We start from the raw sequence: 20835 nt of genomic DNA, 5'->3' as shown, positions 1-20835 counted from the left end.
GGTGTTCTTCCTACTCTAATAATTTTAAGCTTAAAATTCTAAGGTTCCAGCAGATGAAGATACTTCTGCTCTTATGAGTCATCTTTGGACTAGAAATCCGCTGTCATATCCTCCACCTTCCAGAACAGGCAGTAAAAAGTTTTCTCCTTTGAAACTAAGATATAAAGATCCACCTAACTATTCTACTTCTATATTTCTAGATTGGACTCTATTATCCCTGGGGCAGGCTGACTAAAAGTCTAAGTCATGAGGTGACAAGGACTGCAGTAAAATCATTGGTCTCAAGATAGGATCTAGCTTTTGGAAAAGTTAGGAGGTAATACTGGGCAAGGGAGCTCTCTGTGAAGTTAACTGTGGCTACAACATTTATTCTCACAGGGCTATCTATGCTGCTTGTTGGCCAGAAGAGCTCAGTCCTAAGCAAGCATACTCCTTGGCTTAAAGGGCAGCTGGTCTCTTATCAGGCATCTTTAATGTCTATATCCACTGGCAAGGGCATTTTGAGGAGTCAGATGAGCTCCCAGATGGCAATCTGAATGCCCAAGGGTATAGAGCCCTGGCCCTCATTTTTGCTGTTGCTGAAGGCTAGGCATGTGCTTAGTTTAAAAGGATGGTAACTTACCATTTTCTAAAAATTCTGCAAATCCTTAATAATGACTCAAACTTAAATGACTGACCTTTTTTTAAAGGACAACAACATTGGACTCAATATTAGATGTGGCTTCAAAAATCTGCCACAACAAAAACAAAACCTTACATATTTAGAAATATAGACCTATCTCATTCACAGTTTTACTCCCAAAACTAATCACTTGACTTAAAAACTAGAAACACAGTAAAATGATATTTTTCCTGCTTTCCTCTTGGCTCACAGAAATAAAATAAAATCTAAGTTCAATTTGGTTTTCACATGCTTGTGCTTAAAATTTTTAAATTTTAACACTAAAAAAATATCTCAAATATCTTATTTCACAAAATACATAGATAAACATCTCACTGTAACAAAACAAAAAACTAAGACCTCCATTACCAAAGGTGACACAACTATATAGTGGCAGAGTTAATCTGCTACCCAGCAACAGAACTCTTTTCTTAAATATATCATGGTTACCTCTGCTCATCAAAGTGCTTATGGAATGAAACATGTTTGTCTTCCAGTTTGAAATTTATACATAGTTATCACTACGTGTTCAGAGAACTACCAGAGAATCTTTTTAAAAGCACATGAAAGCTGTGAATAATTTGATCTCAACAATCAAGTTTTCTTTGTGATTTGGGGTAGGGGTGGAAGCGTGAAGAAGTACACATTAATTTTTTAGAACTACTCCAAAATGAGTTGGTATCTTTAATTAAAAGACAGTGTTGGGAGAACAAGGAAGGTGATGAATAGGCCCACAAATATAGAATATAATCTCCTGAAGTTTTTACTCAATGTTTACGAGTAAATGTGTACACACACACAAACTTAGAGATAGGCAAAATGAACTCAATCATATCTTTTCAAAATAAAGAGACTAAACTAAATTTACTCCATTCTCACTGACTATAAGTTCACTCAAATCTATCCATCTCTTGTAAAACGTAAACTGGTCTTCAATTTTCATTGCCAGTTACTTTTAGTTTAGTTTTTTTTTTTTTAAGATTTTATTTAAGAGCGACATAGTGAGAGAGGGAACACAAGCAGGGGGAGTAGGAGAGGAAGAAGCAGCCTTCCCGCCAAGCAGGGAGCCCGATGCGGGGCTCAATCCCAGGACCCTGGGATCATGACTTGAGCTGAAGGCAGACGCTTAACAACTGAGCCACCCAGGTGCACCTTCATTTTAGTTTTTAAAAAAGATTTCATTTATTTGCAAGACAGAGAGAGCAGCATGAGTGGGAGGTGGGGGGAGCAGATGGAAAGGGACAAGCAAGACTCCCCACTGAGCAGGGGGCCCAAAGTGGGGCTTGATCCCAGGACCATGGGATCATGACCTGAGCTGAAAGCAGAAGCTTAACCAACTAAGCCATCCAGGTAGTTACTTCAAAAAAGAGAAAAAAAATTTTTTTTAAACTTTTCCCAAAAACTAATTTTCCTAGCTGCAAAGATTTAGGATTAAACTGGAGTAAGAGTTTTGAAGCCAGATGGAATCTGGGTTCTTTTCCCAATATGCCCATGCACTAATTCTCTAACACTGGGCAAATCATTTAACCTTTCTGAGCTGTGATTTCCTCATCTATTAAAAAACAGCAATAATCTAACACTGAGATAAAACAAAATTCACCTAAAATAAAGAATAGGACCCATGATTACAGAACATGTCTGTTTTGCTTCCCCAGCAAAACAGCATTTTGTTTTGTTTTACCAGCATGTCTGGTATACAATTGGTATACAATGGCAGATAATCAACTACTTATTATTATTTATCCACTAGATAACAATAATAAAGTTAAAGCACCTGTCAATTGAACTAATGGTACACAAAAATGATAAAAGAATTATGTGAAGAACATAAATTCAACACATAAAATTTTTATTGTCTTTTGGTCTCCTAATGTCATTTCTTAATATTACCTTCAGAAATTAAATTCCTATCTACTTACATGTCACATGCTGATCAGGAAGCACGTCATAAAATATAGGCCTCATAAAGCATACACTTTTTTACATACCTGATAATTTTATTAAATTTTCTATCAGTATAACATAAAATTAATATATATAATTACTCTATATTAATTGTATTTAGTAAGGCTTAATATAGTGATGTTACATATTAAATATTGTTAATACATTGCAGTGAATATTAGTATTACTGTATCATAAGTATTAGTGAAAACAAAATATAAGACTCCTCTATGGTTTATATTCTTAGAATGTCTTAAAAAAAAACTCATTCAAAATTGATTTAGGTACACATATAGTTAATAAAGGAAATGTTCTTGCTAACCTCAAATTCCCAATCAACATAGGATACACAGAGTGATAAAATCTTTTTTTTCCCCCTAATCCTCTGTGTGGCATTTATGCCCTGTGCCCCTAAAGAGAGATAAAGAGTAGAGTGCTCAGCTAAAGATACAGGAATCAATGCCTTACTGAAAATACTACACGAATTACAGTAAATTACTTAAAACAGTATTGCTTCGCTGTAAAGGTAGGTGATGGTGCTGTTCACCCAGACCAGCCTTATCAAAAGTACTTTCACTTAGTAGCCGTCTAACATACGGGGTGCATAACCTTGGCCAAGGTATTAACCTCTGATAGCCTTGGTTTCCTGTTATATAAACTTAAGTCACCATCATTACTTTCTTCATAGAATTGCAAAAATTAAACAGGTTAATATACATAAAATGTAAGCACAGTGTTTGACACATAAGAAACAATGAATTAATTCCACAAATGATCACAGGAAACACACACTGTGGAACATGGGGAGTGTATAGTGAGAGACAATTTAAGCGGTAATGGACAAAGTACATTGTGCATAAAGAGACAAAAAGTGTTTAGATTATGTGACCTAGTTATTTACCATTCTAGGCCTTAGTTTTTTGATATGACCATAATGCTTAACTTTATACAGTGTTCTGAAGAGTAAATGAGTTATTAAATCAAGTGCTGCATACAGTATCTGGCACACTACAAATATGCAGTAAATGTGAGCCAAATGTAAGAGTTAAAGAACCCTTTTACTTGTTTCATTCATAAAAGAAAAATGAACTAATTTCTTTCCCCATTAGAACATTATGGAAAAGGGAGTTCAGTCCCATGTTATTTGATCATATAAGGAACACATCAAGCCTCACGATACAGATGCTGAGTACCCAGTTACTGAATTTATGAATGTAGTCTCCTAGCTGAGAGTTCATGAAATAGATAAAAGTTTATCAAGATATTACAAAAACCATATATCTGCCCTACCATAAGAATCAATTTAGGTACTGATATCCTGCCAATGAGAACAAAGGATGAGAGAAATTCTAGAAATAAAAATACAATGTGTTTTAATTTTATAAAACTGTATTAATAAAATCACAACTGTGATAAAATTAAAATAATCAAATTACTGCTTCAACAAGCATATTATCATAATTTGTGGCACTTCTGAAAAATATCCGTCAAATGTTAACATCTCAAATAGGTTCACATGTAGATTTAAATGTATGGGAAATTGTATAGGACTTACAAACCACTTTAAGTATAATCATTTCTCCTATATAAATTCAGTTAGTACTTGTCACCATATGCACCTACTCTTTTCTTCTTCCCTCTTCTTTCTCAGCTCCCTGGCCTAGGCACCCTCAACTACAACCAAACAAGGATGTTCCAACCCCCTCTCCCACCCCCACACCAGTGACAGGTACCCACTTACCACAGCACAGATCACTATCTGGTTCCTATACTTCTGTGCAAAAGCAGCTCCGCTTCTGTGAACAAAAAGCTATGGTGACTTGACTCATTATTTACAGAACTATTCTAAAACCTCTCTGGCTACATTTTGAGGCACCTACATAATAAATTCAGAGGGACAGAAACAACCTGTAAATTTTAAATACCTTTGGATTCTCCTCAAAACTCCCTTCACTGCTAAGATTCTCACCTGTAACTATCTATCACAACATATGGAACAGTCAGATATAAGTTCCTTCTATTTCATTTTACTAATCACTTTTCCTTTTACGAATATAAACCCTCTCATTCCTTTTTTAAATATGTATCTTGAATCTATTCCAAGGACCTACTGATCTCATTCTCATAGGAAATCAAAGTGCTCTACCTGTGTCCTTTCCCCTAGTTGAATTATCAGTATTATAAGGTACCAAGCAATATTCATCAATGTGCGAGTTGAAAAATACTGTTAAAAGACACAGCCCCTGCCATCGGTTTACAATTCACCTTTAATGTGTGTTAATATTTCTTGATCCCAGTCTGAATTTTGTAACATCTGTAGAAAACTTCTTAAATGGACCTCCAAACTTCATGTAAAATCCAACATAACCATTTAAAATGGCCTTCCTCATCCTGACTTGGCAAAACTTCAATAACCCATTAAGGCCCTGCTCAGTTAAAACTCTCTCCATGAAAACATTTCTGGAACCCCAGAAGCAGAACCATTTTTTTTTTCCTGTGGGCTTCTAGAACACCTCACTCATAGCCTTTATAAACCAAATGCCATGTTGTAATTAACTATATATTCATCACATCCCACTGAGTCCAAGATGCAAGTGACTGTAAGGACAAAAAAATTCTGCTAATTAAATTATGACATGTCTTTGACTATAAGATGCATTTCAATTTCAAAGATGTTAAAATGTTAAAAAAAAAAAGTACGTCTTAGAAGCAGAGAAATAAAATACAGTATGTCTCTGCAACAGATAATATATTCTGTGAGAGCAGAAAACATGTCTCACTTCATCTTCAATTCCTGAATGCCTGTTACTATACTTGGTATGGAGTAGAGGAAAAGAACCAGCAAACCTGATGTTTTTACCTAATCCCTTACCACTTCTTTCAGATCAACATTCTCGGTACTAAAGGGAAGTTTGACAACCTGTTTTCTGTATTAAGCAAGTTCACTGCCAGTGTTTCTAAAGGCCATTGTGAATTCAACAACTAAATTACTCCTAAAACGTATTTTTTTTACTGACCTCCTGATTTTAACTGTTCCACACTTTTATCTATAGAGAAACACTTTAATAGTATCATTTGCTTTGCCAATCTTTCCATTCAAACCCTTCCATCCACTAGACTATTTTTCAAACTTATTTTTATTTCTTCAAACAAAACGTTAGGAAGCAGTCCAATAAACACACAACTTCCCTGAAGCAGAGGTAGCAGGCTCCTCACTTGGGGTACTCTGAGCTACTCTGTGAGACCTACACTAGGAGCACAGATGAGAGAACGCCACTTGCTGTATTAGCTACCTGCTTCCACCTGAGGACTTCATGCTTTTTATTTCAAGTTCAGGTGCTTGGCTCAAGACATCCTCTCTCTTCACCTCTCAGTAGTCAGTCTCAAATGTCCACTTTCCACAACAATTTTCAAGGCATGTTTCAAGTCTTCACCACAGAAAACCTTCCTTGTTACACACTCCAATCCACTGATCTCAGCTGTCTCAGAATTCTCGTAACTTGTTTTCCATATCTCAAAGCCCAGTATTTAAGTGTAAACTTTCACATGCAATTGTAGCTGCTCTGTAATTGTTTCACACATGTAACCCCCACCTCCCCACCACCACCTTTTTAAGACGAGTACTTTCAGAGTCTAACACAGAGCATGCAGCACTTAGCTCTTCTACAATGAATCACATTTTTTCACCTGTAGATACACTTCTCTCCATCCTTAGCTGAACTTCAAAGGTTTCTGATAGTCCATTTATACAACCTTCTCTTTTGTGTCTGATATTTAACTCAAGCTAATATCCACATCTAAAACTACTCATTCTCCCATTGTATTTTCTCTTCCTTATGATTTTTTCTTTTTTAAGAATTTTCTTTGTTTACTTTTCTCTTTACTTTAAGAATACAGTATACATAATGCATACAACATAAAAAACAGTGTTAAGTGACTCTGTATGTTATAGCTAAGGCTTCCAGGCAACAATAGGCTATTAGTAGTTAAGTTTGGGGGGAGTCAAAAGTTACATGCTAATTTTCAACTATGTGATGGTCATCACCCTTAATCTCCACACTGCTCAAGGGTCAACTGTACAATTTTCTTTAGAATATTCAAACCTTTTTTGTACATATTATGTCAAATGATCTTTGCAACTCTATGAGGTAAAAAGGGAATTAGTACCACTAATTTACAAATGAGAAAAGGGCAAAACTCCAATTTTAACATGTTTGCCCAGGATGGATAAGCTTACGGGGAGCAGCACCTGAGCAAAAATGTAGGCGTTCTAAGTCCTAGTCCTGTTGTACTATAAATCTTAAAGTGTTTTACTGCAGCATTTACATCTTCTCAAGCAAGCTACAAGCACCCAGCCCAGGCAATCACGTGCACCAGCATGGGAAGGGGGCCTCCTGTGGCATGGTTTCCCTTCTTACCTTCCCCTGTGACCCTGTAACATTTAAATGAAATCCCCTCATGCCTTTTCTTGTGTACTCCATCCTGACCTCCCCCCCACTCAAAAAAGCATATGCCCATGGGTCCTCCCTCTCTGCTCCCCACCTGCTTAGCTGAGCCAGCTCCCTTGGCACTCCCTCTGATGCGATCCCCTCTCAGTGTACAGTGACAGTCTCTCTAGCACATGTGAGTATAATAAACTTTCTTTTTCCTCTGCCTCTCCTGTTTCCTTTCAGCCACACCTAACTATCACAAAATACCCGTCCTCTAGGAAGCCTCTCAGTACAGATGCCTGCAGTAGGAATAAACCTACTACTTGAACCACACCTCTCCGATAAAACAGATAATCCCTACTAACTTTATTACCATACCTAAGGAAAGGAGAACCTCCATACATCTCAGTTAAATACGTTTTCTATTTAAACAGGTCTCAAGTCTCAAATGACTGTTTTTAAGCCTTTCTCCTTTTTATTTTAGCAATGGATTGTAGAATGCTGTGATTTTATTTTGATATGAAAATACTTCAACACACAGTGATCTTGCCTGATGGGTTTAGTATTTTCTGAATAATTTTTTAAGAAACACCTATGTAGTCTATGGCCATACCACCCTGAACGCGCCTGATCTCGTCTGATCTCGGAAGCTAAGCAGAGTCGGGCCTGGTTAGTACTTGGATGGAAGAAACACCTACGTCCTGGATATTCTGGGCGAAAAAGTAAGAGATATTGGATCTGTTCACTTCATAGGGTAAATTAACAAATTCGAAGCTGTGAGTGCTTCCAGAGTTTGAACGCTGTTAAGGATCCTAGATTTTCCAAATGCTCTCCAATTTCACTAAAGAAAAAGTAATCACATCGTTCATACTAAACTGACAGTATCAGAAACATAACAGGGTTACAAGACCTACTGAGATAAAATATCTTAATCACAAATCAATGTTGGACAATGAAAAGTATGTTTAAAAATACTAATACTCTGGCATCACCAAATAAAAGTGCAAGTAACAGAAAAATAGCATCTAAGAATGCAATTAAGTCTAACAAACAGTGAAGAACAGAAATCTACTCTTGTGAATTAAATTATACTTATTATTTAATAGGATTCACCTTAATTATACTCCCTCTATAGTAAGAAAAATTGTAAATGTGCCCCTTAACACCATCCCCAATCCCTAAATATTTGGGCAGTCATGTAAGTTTAACTAAGACAGAGACCTCTCACCATATGCTGGATGGAAATACCCAGAATAGGACCATATAATCAAATATTCACAGAATCTTCAATTTCAGATTAGGAGACTTACAGTTTACCTAATCAAACTTTCTATACAAGAAATTCTTCTATATTCTGCAGTCTCTCTGATAGATGGACATCCAGCCTCTAAAACAGGAAAAGCACTACTCTCTGAAACAAACCCTTTCATTATTTTACAGCACTAGTCCCTGTGTGTAATATATTCTATTGGTTTCCCAGGCCAAGCAAAACAGATTAAAAAAAAAAGGCAGACAGTGGTCACACTTTCTCTTGTTTTAACAATTAAACCCCTCACTCTTACGTTATTGCTAATGAAATGTTTTCCACACTCTGCATTCCAGGAATCCCTCTTGATATGTCTGCCAGTTTGTCAGTGTCTCACTTAAAATGTGCCACACCTAGCAATGAACACAATATTGCAGAAATGGTCTCACAAACACAAAGTAAAGGAGGAGCTTTACTCTACTTAGTTCATATTAAGCCAATAAATCCTAAATCACCTTCACATGTCCTGCGGCCAACCGAGGTTTTTCATCTTGTGGGTATACGATTTTCCCTACCCCTTTAAACAGAGGATCTATTGTACTTATCTTGCTAATTCTGACCCAGCATTCCAGAGTATTAGGATCACTTCAAATCTCAAGTCTATCCCCATCATAATTATTAGCAAAGTCTCCCAGCTTTGCCTCATCTTTAAATTCATTAAATAGGCCATTTTCACTATAGTATTTGTAAAAAATATTCAACAGGACTGTATCAAGGATAGAACCTTATGCAATACCAATGACTTCTACTAAAGTAGACAGTCATTTTTCACGTAATTGAGCAACCAGGTATGAATGAGCCTTTAAGGAAATCATAACTATCAACACTGGAATCAAAATACATTGTGGCGCCATTTTTTCTTTTCTATACACCTCTGGACACCCTAGAGGAAGAATACATAAACATACTTTCTTAGTGAACCTATAAGGGTTCCCAGTGATCCCTGAAATCTTTTTTAAATGCTCAGAAGCCAACTACTGGATAATCCACTCAGGGACTTTGTTAAAGATGTTATCAAATTCATCTGCCTGCAATACAGATTGTTTTCAAAAAGTGAGGTATTTAATTCATGCTCAATTTTTCCATGCTGCATAACTTTTAAGTTATGTATACCAGCCTGAAACTGAATTTGAAAGTTCCTTCTGACCCAAGGATGTCATCTATCTGGATCATTCTGACATCCAAAAAGCAACTAAATGTCCCTTACCTCCTTACTTACCTTGGGCAAATAATCTCAGTGAGTTACAAGTCTAGTCATTTCAGCTGGAAGTGCATTTTCCTTACTGGTTAACAGAAGCACAGTGGAGCATCTCCGTCTTTTCTTCATATTGCACCATTTTGCTGAAGCAGTGTCTTTTGCTGTGATCTGAAACCTTACTTATTTTAAAAACCTACTTTATTATAGTTTCTGCTTTCCTGACATTATTCTTAAAATGTCAAGCTGCTCTTTGTTTTCATTCTTAATCCTATGTCCTTCCTTCTACCTTCCACGTATAGTATTTTAAAATGTGAGTCTAACACAGAGCTCTCCATGCAGCCACAACAGTTTCTATTCACCATTTAACTACTTTTAGTCGTAATTGTCTGTCAGTGCCACAGAATGTTAGGACTAGAACAAACTTTAACTACATAGTCAACATTTCTATTTCCAACCTTTATGGGATATAAGGACATATCAGACACAAAAGGATAAAAAATAGCCTTTACCTATGAACTCATCCTTCTACCTTATGTCTCCTGAACAAAAACCTCAGGATCACAGATGACTTTAAATCATGGTTCTACCACTTACTGGAGGGCAAATTTTCTCAAAGAAATTAAAGCTCATGAGGCTATCTGTAAAATAGGCACAGTAAGACCATCTTACAAAGATATTGTGGGTTTTAATGAGATAATATAAAATACCTATCTTAGCACCTAACACACTCTAAGGTAAATAATAAATGTTTGTTTTCTTCCTCCACAAGTCTTGTTTTAAAAAAAAGCCATTTCCAAATATAGTTTGGGACAAGATTCAGTATCTGGAGAGCCTGAGGATGTGCTTACCTACATATAGAATTTACTAATCTCATTAGTTCTGAATTTGCTCTTTCAAAGAAAGGACGAAACAATACCACTAAGATTCCACCATTAAGTTCAGTAACAAGTAGACCTAGAGGATTGTGCCTTTACCAATACTATATTCAAATTACTAAAGCTGAATATCCAGTGACAATAGACACAGTCCATCTGGAAAAGACAAAGTCAAGATACTCTCTGGTCCCTAAACTTCAACTACATTTACTCATTTACTAGCAAAAGACTGGTTAACAAAGCCAGCAATATAACAGAAAGATAACTGGAGCAGCAGTCAAGATTCTAGTCCTCACTGTGCCAAAAAGTACAAGAAATTGAACTTTTCTGGGCTTCAGTTTCTTCATTTCTAAAATACCATTAAGGAATGAGGGAGGGGAAGAGACACTCAATTATCTTTAAATTACATTAGTTAACTACAATTTCATTAAGTTCTTATCTCACCACATACATACATAAACAATCTGTGGTTCAACAGGTTTCCCTTTGCCACAATCTGCTCATTCATTAGGTAGCAAACTGATAGGCATTATGAACAGCCAATCTTAAAACTAAGAGTGCAGAAGAGCCCATCCATCCCCCCTCAATTATTACTATGTCATCCCCAAGTACTTCATGTAGTGCTGTAGAACCTCTGATCCGTATTTCTGCTCTCACTTAATAAGAGAAAAATAAAATACAAAATTCCTTTATAAAGAGACTTTAGCAGCGATACCAAAAGGCTACAACTGGTGAGCAGTAACCCCAAAGATCCTTTCAAACTAAAATTCTATCACCCTGTAAATCTATGTTATTTAAGAATGTACAAAAGAATGTACAGCGCTTTCCCCCATCTTCCTTTTCTTTCCCCCCATCTTCCTTCTTAATCAAGCTTCCTTCTTTTTCCTCTTCAACTTGCTTTTATGTCCGCTCCAATATCCTTAAGTATTACTTATTATATTGTTCCCTGATTCAGATTCAAAAAACATAATTAAAACTCTTATTTTCCTTTGCACCTCTATCCTGAAATCCTTCTCAAAGATGCCCTTCTAAAAATTAATGTGGCTTTACAATGGATATGTTTTCATCTTCCGTGAAAAATTTAAAAATTGGTAATGATATTGTTATGTCATCATCAACAAATGTTAAAGGTCGTGCCATACATCATCTAATGGGTAAAACCAACTTGTTAATTCAGAATCTAAATTACTTAGGGTACAAGATATAAGTTCTCCATAACAAATTCCATATATAACAAACAGTACTATAAGATTTTAAAGAAATAAAATTACAAGAGCACACCTGACTTTTTTTAAAACAGAAATAACAACCAAACACAGGAGGTATTTGTATCGTTACAAACACAAACACACGTATATGTTTATGTACCTGTATATATGTACAACACATGTATGTTATTTTAAGATGCCTACTAAGAAAACCCAAATTAACATATGTAGCTAAGAAAAATCATATTAGTACTAAAATTCTGGCCAATTTCTACTTTTAGTAGCTCTGTAAAAAAGTCTGGTGTAAGAAGTTGATTCTACTAAATTGTTAGGTTTCTAAATTAAAAACAAATGTCAATTATTTTCTTTGGCCCCCATTTTCCCTAATTATGAAGAATTGGCTTTCCTTTCCTGATTGTGCTACATCCCCAGGTTTCATACTTTTTTTTTTTTTTTTTAAGATTTTATTTATTTATTTGACAGACAGAAATCACAAGTAGGCAGAGAGGCAGGCACAGAGAGGGTGAGACAGGCTCCCTGCTGAGCAGAGAACCCGACGCGGGGCTCGATCCCAGGACTCTGGGATCATGACCTGAGCCGAAGGCAGAGGCTTTAACCCACTGAGCCACCCAGGCGCCCCCTCAGGTTTCATACTTTAAATCCCCCCAAAATGAAGGTTAGTCAAGTTCGTGAAGGGCCAGCAACATATTTGAGTTTGAACTTCCTCTGCGTAGGAATTAGCCTAAAAATGTGAATTGCCACTGAAATGAAAAAAAAAAAGAAAGAAATATCCAGCCATCAACCAAAAACATGATCTGTTACGACAGATGACAATTAAAGCCAAAACCAAATCAAATCCTCAGTCAATGCAAGTTAATTACAGATTTAGGTATCAATGGTCCCTACATGTTCTAATTCTTTAACTAAGGAGATATAACTCCTTAAATTCATTTTATTTAGGGCTCCTTAGCTACCTGAGTACACTGTGCAAACAGGTAGTTCTTTTAGAGCAATTAAAACAAAGGATGTTCTTAATTAAACATCAATTAAAACAAAGGATGTTCTTAAACCAGCAGTACGATGTTACCTTTGTCCTTAAAAAGGGAATTCTGCTTTTCCTTCAGTCATAGTCAAACTCAATCCCAGTAAGGAATAAACCCTAAGTATGTAGGGGGAACATGTATTTAGTTCCTACTACAATTCCAACTAATTAACTGCTAGATACTCAGCCTGGAAGTCAGAATTCTGAGAGGAGACCAAATCACAGAAACACATTATGTGGAATTCATTATCAAGGAAAGAGACTCCCCCTAGGTTGTCACTAACATTCTCATTTCATAAAATCAAGTATGAAGCTCCTTAGCTTCAAGAACTGGTTTCATTTGATTATCATATAAAATTTTTTTTCCTGTCCGTATCATCTAGACCCTTCCCATATCTCTTGAAGAGTGACATGAGGATGCATAACTTACAGCCCACTGTTATTGAGCTAGTCATTACATTCTCTTAAAGTCAGCTATTAATAATTTTTTTTTTTCAAGTCTGGTTAATGGTTGTCGTAACTATTTAAAGCAAAAATCTTCCATTAAACAAAATTAAATAATATCATTTAGGGGAAAGGAATAGACACATAAAATAATCAAAAAGTACCAAAAGTTGGGGACATAAAGTAAAAGATCAGAACTTCCAGGGCTCATTTATAAAAGGGATATATGGACATTTATTGCTCATTCTCCCTCTTCTAGAGAGAGTAAAGTACCTGGTATCCCACTCTTAATGTCTGAAAAACTTGAAGCCAAAAGAAATTAATGAAAATAGAGCCATTTCATCAGCTTCATTAAAACCACTCCAAGGGCACTGCTCCCAATTCCAAACTGCTATCTTCTCCATCACCTTCTACACCTTATTCAGCAAACATTTGTCAAACACCTACTATACTAAACAGTAAGGTAAAAATCTATGAGCAACTAGGACCAGATTAATTGCACTGACTTGTAGAAGTTAGTACAATTCTGGTCTTTATAACATGGCTATCTTCTTAAAATGACTGAGCATACCTATTAGAACATAAACTCTTTAACATCAACGAAATTTAAAATCTTTGGTTTCAGGAGAAAAAAAAAATCCAACTAGGTAAAGTTTAAATCTCCTGATATACCTCAGTAACACCCAAATAATTTAACCTCCTTAAATTAAAAAAATATAAATGTATTAGCTCTGAAAATTAAGACTAAACATACCTATTGGGAGTGCGCAGCATGTGGCTAGTCAATATATGCTTGTGAAATAATAACTCTTAAGCTCTCTTTGCCATCAAAAATCCATTCTATGAGGCACACATGAACTAGCTCCAACACCCATCTGCTGCCATATTTTGCTTTATGGTTCACTACTGATGTCCAGATCCTTGGTTCTCAAATTTCAGTGAGATTTAGAATGACCTGGAAAGTTTGTCTGAAAAGCAAATTCCTTGACCATACCCCCAAAAGTTACAGGTCCAGAAAGTGGATCCTGCCTTCCTAACAATGCATCATTCAAGTAAATCTGAGTTAGGTAGTCAGAAAACCACATTCCTATCAATGACTTACCCTCACAATGGTTAAGGGGGGAAACTCTGGGTTGTAACTGATACCAACTACAGCACAGAAAAATTAACTATTCCTAACCTAAATTACAAATTATTCAATTCTCTTAATCATAATTCACAAATGCTTAAAGAGCAAATCAAAATATAAGTGAAATAACTTTTGGTAATGCAAACTGTCATCCAACCAAACAAAAACAGACATTTTTCATTAATACTTAATATATTGTCAATTTCTAGGAAAAGATAATGAACAAAACAAGCTATGGATTGCAATCCAGAGAAATACTTATAAAATTGTGCTGCAATAGCTTTAGGGGGAAAAGTACCACACACAAAATACTCTGATTAGGTTACTGTTTTATCAATACAGAAACCACTAATCACATGTGGCTATTTAAATTAAAATTAAATAAATTTAAAAGTCAGTTCCTCAGTTCCAGGAGCCACATTTTAAATGCTCAGTAGCTGCACGTGGCTAGTGGCTAACACACTGGATAAGATATACAACACTTCAACATCACAGAAAAGTCTACTGGATAGATCTAGTTTAGAGGCAATGAGAATCTAAATAAAACACATAATCTCTGCTCTTCATTATCAGAGAACTCTATCTGGCAACATCCAATTATAAATATATACATCTACTTTAGGTATTAACTACAAACCAAAAGCCCTTGCATAATTTTTCTGAAACTTGTTTCAAGAAAGGTCATTAAAAATGATATGCTTATTCATTTCAGATTATCAAAATAAAAATATTTGATTAAACATATCTGACAGTATCAAAGGCGCTAAAACCACAGCTAGGTTTTCACCGAATCAAAATCAGTAAAAAAATGTTTAATTACTGAAAACAAAAGGTATTATTAGGTAAAATAAGACAAATCAAGAAAATTTAAAATACTTAGTAAGACTACTTTTCCAAATACTTCAGAAATGACTTCATATGCATAACAAATAACTCCTTTATAATTGGTTTTTTAAATGACCTTACTACAATTAATTCGAATTAGCCACATTCTACTACTTTCATTTTTAATTGCTTTCAACAGCTTCACACTAAAAATACCGATAAATAATATAACAACCATAAGATTTAAGTATAATTTTATAAGTGAATAATTATTTATTAAAAAATCCTGGGAAAATCCTGGTTTTAGCAGAAAAGCAGTCATAAAAATTAATCAATTTGTAACTTAACAATTGTATCTCAAAACTGCATCAACATCTACTTTTAAACAACACTGTATAATAAAACCCAAAAGTATGAGCAACAAGATACTGAAGCAGAACTTCCAATTTAAGAAAAAGTTAGCCTTTTTACCAAGTAGAATTAAAACTTCAACAGATTTACAACTGTATACTAATTCAGCTTTAAACCTACTTTCCTTTGAAGAAGATATAAACGTCATTTTTATTAGAGTTCTTTCTGAAGAGTTCAAGTGTATTCAAATACCATCTCTAAATTATACAAGACAATTATGACTCTAGGAAGTTTTGATCCATGGAAGAATAAATTTATAAAAAAGTGTCTAGCAAATTTCACACATAAAACCTAGTATTAAAACGTACAGATGTGAATGGGTCACACTGATGGCAAAAGTTATGGCAATTAACATTCCAGTGATTTTCGATTTCTTATAATGTTTACTTCGGAGATCTATATCAAACCTAAGAGTTAGCAAAGAAAACCAGTTTAACTAATTGTTATTAAAAACTGCACGAAAGAATGTTATAGAGAAAAGACAGCAGTAACTTACCTGCAACACTAGTGATTGTAACTGGAACTCCTTGCACTTGAACACCTGCAGCACCCAGGTTGGCAACACTCACTGTCTGAAGGTTAGGCACTGATGCAAGCTGGGCAGTATTCAAAGTTATTGGGGCACCAGCAACAGCCACAGGAGCAATCTGAGCAAGAGTTGTGCCACCACTTGAAGACACTGGGGTGATGGTTAATTGTTGGGATAACCCAGCATTCTGAACTTGCAAATTTGAAAGACTCTGAATATTCTGAACCTGTACAGTTTGCCAACTGATTTGCCCTGAAGGTGTTAAAGTTGGAGCCCTGATAAGCACCTGAGTCGGATTTACTGCTTGAAGTTGAACATTCTGCAAAGGCTGCTGCTGGATGGTCTGAATTGTCTGCCCTGACTGAAGTTGAAATGACTGCGGTGGAATAGTCTGAATGATCTGCTGCTGAGGCTGTTGGATCTGGATCTGCTGTAAGATAGGCTGGCCTACAATTTGCACCTGCTGAAGAGAATTTGATTGATCCTGTGTATTCTGTATTCCATTAGACTGAAGCTGACTGGAGCTCTGTGCTTCAGACTCAGTAGCAGCAGGTGTTTGAGATTCTTCAATGGTGCGTTCAGAACTACTGGCTGATGTGCTTGCATACTGGCCCGTGTCTGCTGAGCTTACTAACGTGTCACTGCTCGTCAGAGATGTTGAAGCAGTGGTTGTGCAGGTAGTGGAGGAGGAGGGAGATTCTGGCATAGTACTGGCAGAAGCAGTGGTGGTGGTGGGTGTGGAAACTAACTGATTCCCATTGGAAGTCCCACTATCAGTAGTAGTAGCAGGCTGGCCAACCTGTCCAGTCCCTCCTCCAGCAGTCACGTTGTTTATCACTGGCAAAGCTAACGTCACGCCTCCAATGTTAATTGGTAGGGTTGTTACAACTTGAGCCTGAGTACCAGGAAGGGTCTGTAATTGCAGTGGTATTGAAACACCAGGTCTAATTTGGACTGGAACGGTCTGATTTGCCAGGTTTTGAGCAAGAATATTCCCAGAAGCTGTCCTGTTAGCAGCTGTGAGTATAGCTTGATTATTACCTGCAGAAATGAGCTGAATTTGACCCTGCAAATCCTGTAGAGATGAACTACTCGTTGGATTGATTTGAATTTGCTGGCCTTCCACAGTCTGAAGTTGTGGAATCACTTGGTACTGCACACTACCGCTTGGATTTTGTACTTGTATGACTTGAAATTGACCAGGGGTGGAAGAATTACCTGATTTAGTTTTTGTAGGAGATGCACTCCCGTTATTACTGCTGGAAGAACTAGATGAACTAGAAGCTGGTTGAGAAACGTTATTTTCCTTTGAAGCAGGAGGAGTGGAGGCAACAAGTTGCCAAGTGTTTCCAGCAAGTTGTGTTGTTACCAGTTCTAGCTGTTGTGGTTGATTTTGAAGTTGCACCAATCCTTGGCTTGGATCTATAATTATTTGTTGTTGTCCAGTTGCTTGATTTTCACCAGGAGTCCCTATTTTGCTGCAAGTAGCTGCCAGTAAAGCCAGAGGAGAGGGCTGAGAGTCCTACCCAAAAATGAGATGGTAAAGGAGAGGGGGGAAAAAAAGTGGGCGGATTTAGTGGAACTAGTAGTTGGAAGGGGATTTTTTTATTTATTTATTTTGACAGTTCTATGTTTCAGAACTTAGGAAGTGACAGAAATCAAAAAGAAATAGTAACAAAAGCAGTAAGACAAGAATAAGGACGCAGATACTGTAATATAAAGTTCAAATAAAAGGAAATTTCTAACAAACTTTCTTCAAGTATATTCTCATAAATTCAAAATGCCCTTGGGAAAATACACACCCTTTTCTACTAGTCTGAGTTCCTGATGTAATTTTAATCAACGTTATCCCTCAAACATGTGAAATCTTTATGAATTTACAATTTAACTTCCTCACTCTCAGAAAGATGCTTTGAGTGGATGAACATTTGTATTCTGTTCTTCAGTTCTGGGCAATTAAAGGACAAAACTCCCTCTCTCCCCTAACGTTTCGTGATGAATTTTTTTTTTTTATATGTTTGCTTTTACCTGGGAGCCTGAGGTTTTGGGTTTTTTATTGTTATTCTCTGGCTCAGAGGTTTTCCCTCCTTCTGTAGCCATCGCCGCTGCTGCTGCCGCTGCCGCCGCCGCCTCCTCCTCCTCCTCCTTCTTCTGATCTGCAACAAACCGCCCCCCCCCGCGGCCAACGACAACAGGTTATTAGGATTATTATTATTCGTCTACCCCCCCTCCTCCTCTCCCCCTCCCCCTAAACATTAATCTCCATAAACCCGCGATCCACGCACACCGGCAGGGGGTGGGGGAGAAGGAGGGAAGGGAGGAGGGGGATATCACAAAACGTGGTTTGAAACCCGACCCATCCGCTCCAGAGCAACACCCAGAAGGTTGTTCTCTCTCAGACATTAAGACAAAACACAACCCTCCTTCCCACCCCCTGATACCCTCCCTTCCTCTCCTCCTCCCCTTAAAGCATCTCAGCGGCCCCGGGGGAGGGGGGAGAACCGAGCAGGGTCTGGGGAAGGAGGGAGGGAGGGAGGCGGTGAAGGAGACCGAGGGGGGTGGAGAATACGTACCGCTCATCCCGCATTAACAGGACAAACCCTCAGACGGAGACACAGGGATAGAGGTGGGTGGGGGTGGGGGCGAGGCGGGAGGAGAGGCCGGTCCCGCCCGCCCGCGGTGGCTCGGAGGAGGCTGTAGCTGGCACAGGCTCTGCCTCTTTTTCCGCGAATGGCCGCCGCTGGGCTGTGGCGTAGCAGCTCCTCTCTCCGCCCGAGCCCGGCTGACTCGCCCTTGATTGACAGCGGCGGCGCGCGGCGCGGGCGGCGGCGCGGGCCGGGGGCGGGGCCAGGGCGGTGCGAGCCCAGCCGACTCCCCACCCCCCTCGGCCTCTCTCCGCCGGAGCCGCCGACTCTCCACCCCTTCCCCCAGCGGATTGGCCGCCGACCTGCCGGGGGCCGGGGCGCTGGGGCCGCCTCCTCTCCACCCCCTTTCTCGGGGTTATCCTTTCAGCCGCTTTTCTTTTCCTCCCTTGGATTCTCCGGTGCTCCTTCTCTCGGCGTTCTAGCTCCGGCTCGCTGCCGGTAGGCCCTCCATACAGCCAAACTTGTTGTCTCAGGATATCCCGCCCCCTACTCATTTCCCAGCGCCCTCCCCTCAAAAACCTGCTCCAGCATCCCTCGGAATTGCGACTAAAGAAAAAAGGAGGGCTGTCGCTCAAGGGAAGCGAGTGGGTTGGATGAGGGGGCGTGCGGACCACCGACGACTTGCCGCGCCTGGTGAACTGCCTGCTGCCCCTGCGCAGGGAGCATGGCTTTCCTGAGGCGCATCCGGACCCGGGCGCCCTTTTTCCCTGGCTTGGTCCCCATTGGCTGAGCCCCTGGTGACGCGCGCTGAGTGGTGGGAGAAAGGGGGCGGCTCGCTGCCGCAAAGCCTCTCGGCCCTTGTAGTTTCCGCCGGCCGCGACGGCCCCTTCGAGGCACCGCCTTCTCTCCCGCCCCCGACCGAGGCCTGGCTGCGGAGCGGAAAGCTGCCCGAGGGGGCGGTGGCGGCAGGGCGTGGCCGGGGCCGAGTGGGAGTTGAACTAAGCGAGGAGGAGGGGGAATGGGTGTTGTTTGTCTGGGCCTATCCGCCGCGCGGGGCTGCCCAAACCACCTCTGCCACCGCCTCCTCGGCTCCAAGCCGCTCCCCGCGGGGCGAGCTCACACCCGGAGCGCTTGGCGATTGAGCGGGCGGCGGCGTGGGGAGGCGGGGTTTGCTGTCCTCCGGGTTTGAATGAACCCGGTTTCCAGTAGCAGTGCCTATGCCTTTCCTTTCTTTGCTCACCTCCCTCCTTCAGGCCTTCCGTTTCAAATAAGAGGCCTGCTTTGCCACAGAGAAGAATCTTCCATTTTATTTGTTGTCTCTGGCCTCGCTGCTGGAACAGAGCAATGACCCACCTTCTAAGGTTCACCGTGTTTTGCCCAACAGCCTCTGTGGTTGGCGGACCTCTGGCTCTTACCGGTCGGTCTCACAAGGTTCTGGAGGCAAAGTAAAAGCTCCGTCTGCGTCAGCCCCGGTCACAGTTCAGCAAAAGCTTCTGGACAGGTGGACTTGACATCTGGCTGCACAAAGCATTTTCATGTCAAATGCACTTGAGGAGTCTTCAAAGCTGTCCTTCAAAGTCCTGAAGTCAGGATAACACCATGGAATACAATAAGCGCCTGATTAAGTGTACCAAAGGTGCAAGTGAATTGCTAATATAAACATTGGCCCTGGGGACAAGGCGCTGTTACACACCCAGGCTCACAGTCACCCACTCCCTTTTTCACCTGGGCTCCTCCACGCACAGCCTTGAGTGGTTTCTGTCTCCTGCGTGAGGCTTAATATGTTGCAAGGGTGAGGAGGTCCCAGGTGCTGCACTTGACTGGCATTTCCTTTGCTTGTTAAAGTAATTGCAACATTGGCTGATGACAAAGCCAGCAGTGCAGAAAGACAAAGCATTTCAAATAAAGAATTACATAGTATTGTCTACCCCCTTCTTTAAAAAATGAGACTAAGATCCTTAAATAACCTGCCCCCCCAACACTATGTGCAATATAGAAGTTCAAAAGTGCTTCTTGCGTTTACAGATAAACCGTCTATTCTTGAGTCTTTTTTTTTTTTCTATTCACTATGATAAATGAAGGAAGACATTTTGCAGTCTTATGAATTGGGGCATTCCTTGGCAGTTTTCTTACCTTACAAAACCTGCTTCAGAAGGACAGTGTCCCTGGCTCTGAACCACCGATTTAAAAAAGAATGCTTATCCATTTAGTATAGATCTACAAAGTGTTTTAAATATTCTGTACCCTA

General features: G+C 39.1%; 1 protein-coding gene across 1 annotated transcript in view; it reads right to left on the bottom strand.

Moving 5' to 3' along the window:
• LOC111147395 (Sp4 transcription factor) overlaps window positions 1–18156 on the bottom strand; it is an 81551-nt gene extending 63395 nt beyond the window's left edge. Inside the window, exons 1-2 of the mRNA XM_022503401.1 lie at window positions 18031–18156; window positions 15970–17524 (exon numbers count right to left, since the gene is read on the bottom strand). Coding sequence (XP_022359109.1) covers window positions 15970–17524; window positions 18031–18102 — 1627 coding nt within the window. The 5' untranslated portion in view covers window positions 18103–18156. The remainder of the gene's footprint in view (window positions 1–15969; window positions 17525–18030) is intronic.
• Between the last annotated feature and the right edge of the window lie 2679 nt (window positions 18157–20835).

This window comes from Enhydra lutris, unplaced genomic scaffold (genome assembly GCF_002288905.1).
Source record: "Enhydra lutris kenyoni isolate GAN:26980312 unplaced genomic scaffold, ASM228890v2 scaffoldscaffold16, whole genome shotgun sequence".
Classification (NCBI taxonomy): domain Eukaryota; kingdom Metazoa; phylum Chordata; class Mammalia; order Carnivora; family Mustelidae; genus Enhydra; species Enhydra lutris.
Note: the sequence above shows the minus strand (reverse complement) of the source record. Positions and strands in the feature narration are given on the sequence as shown.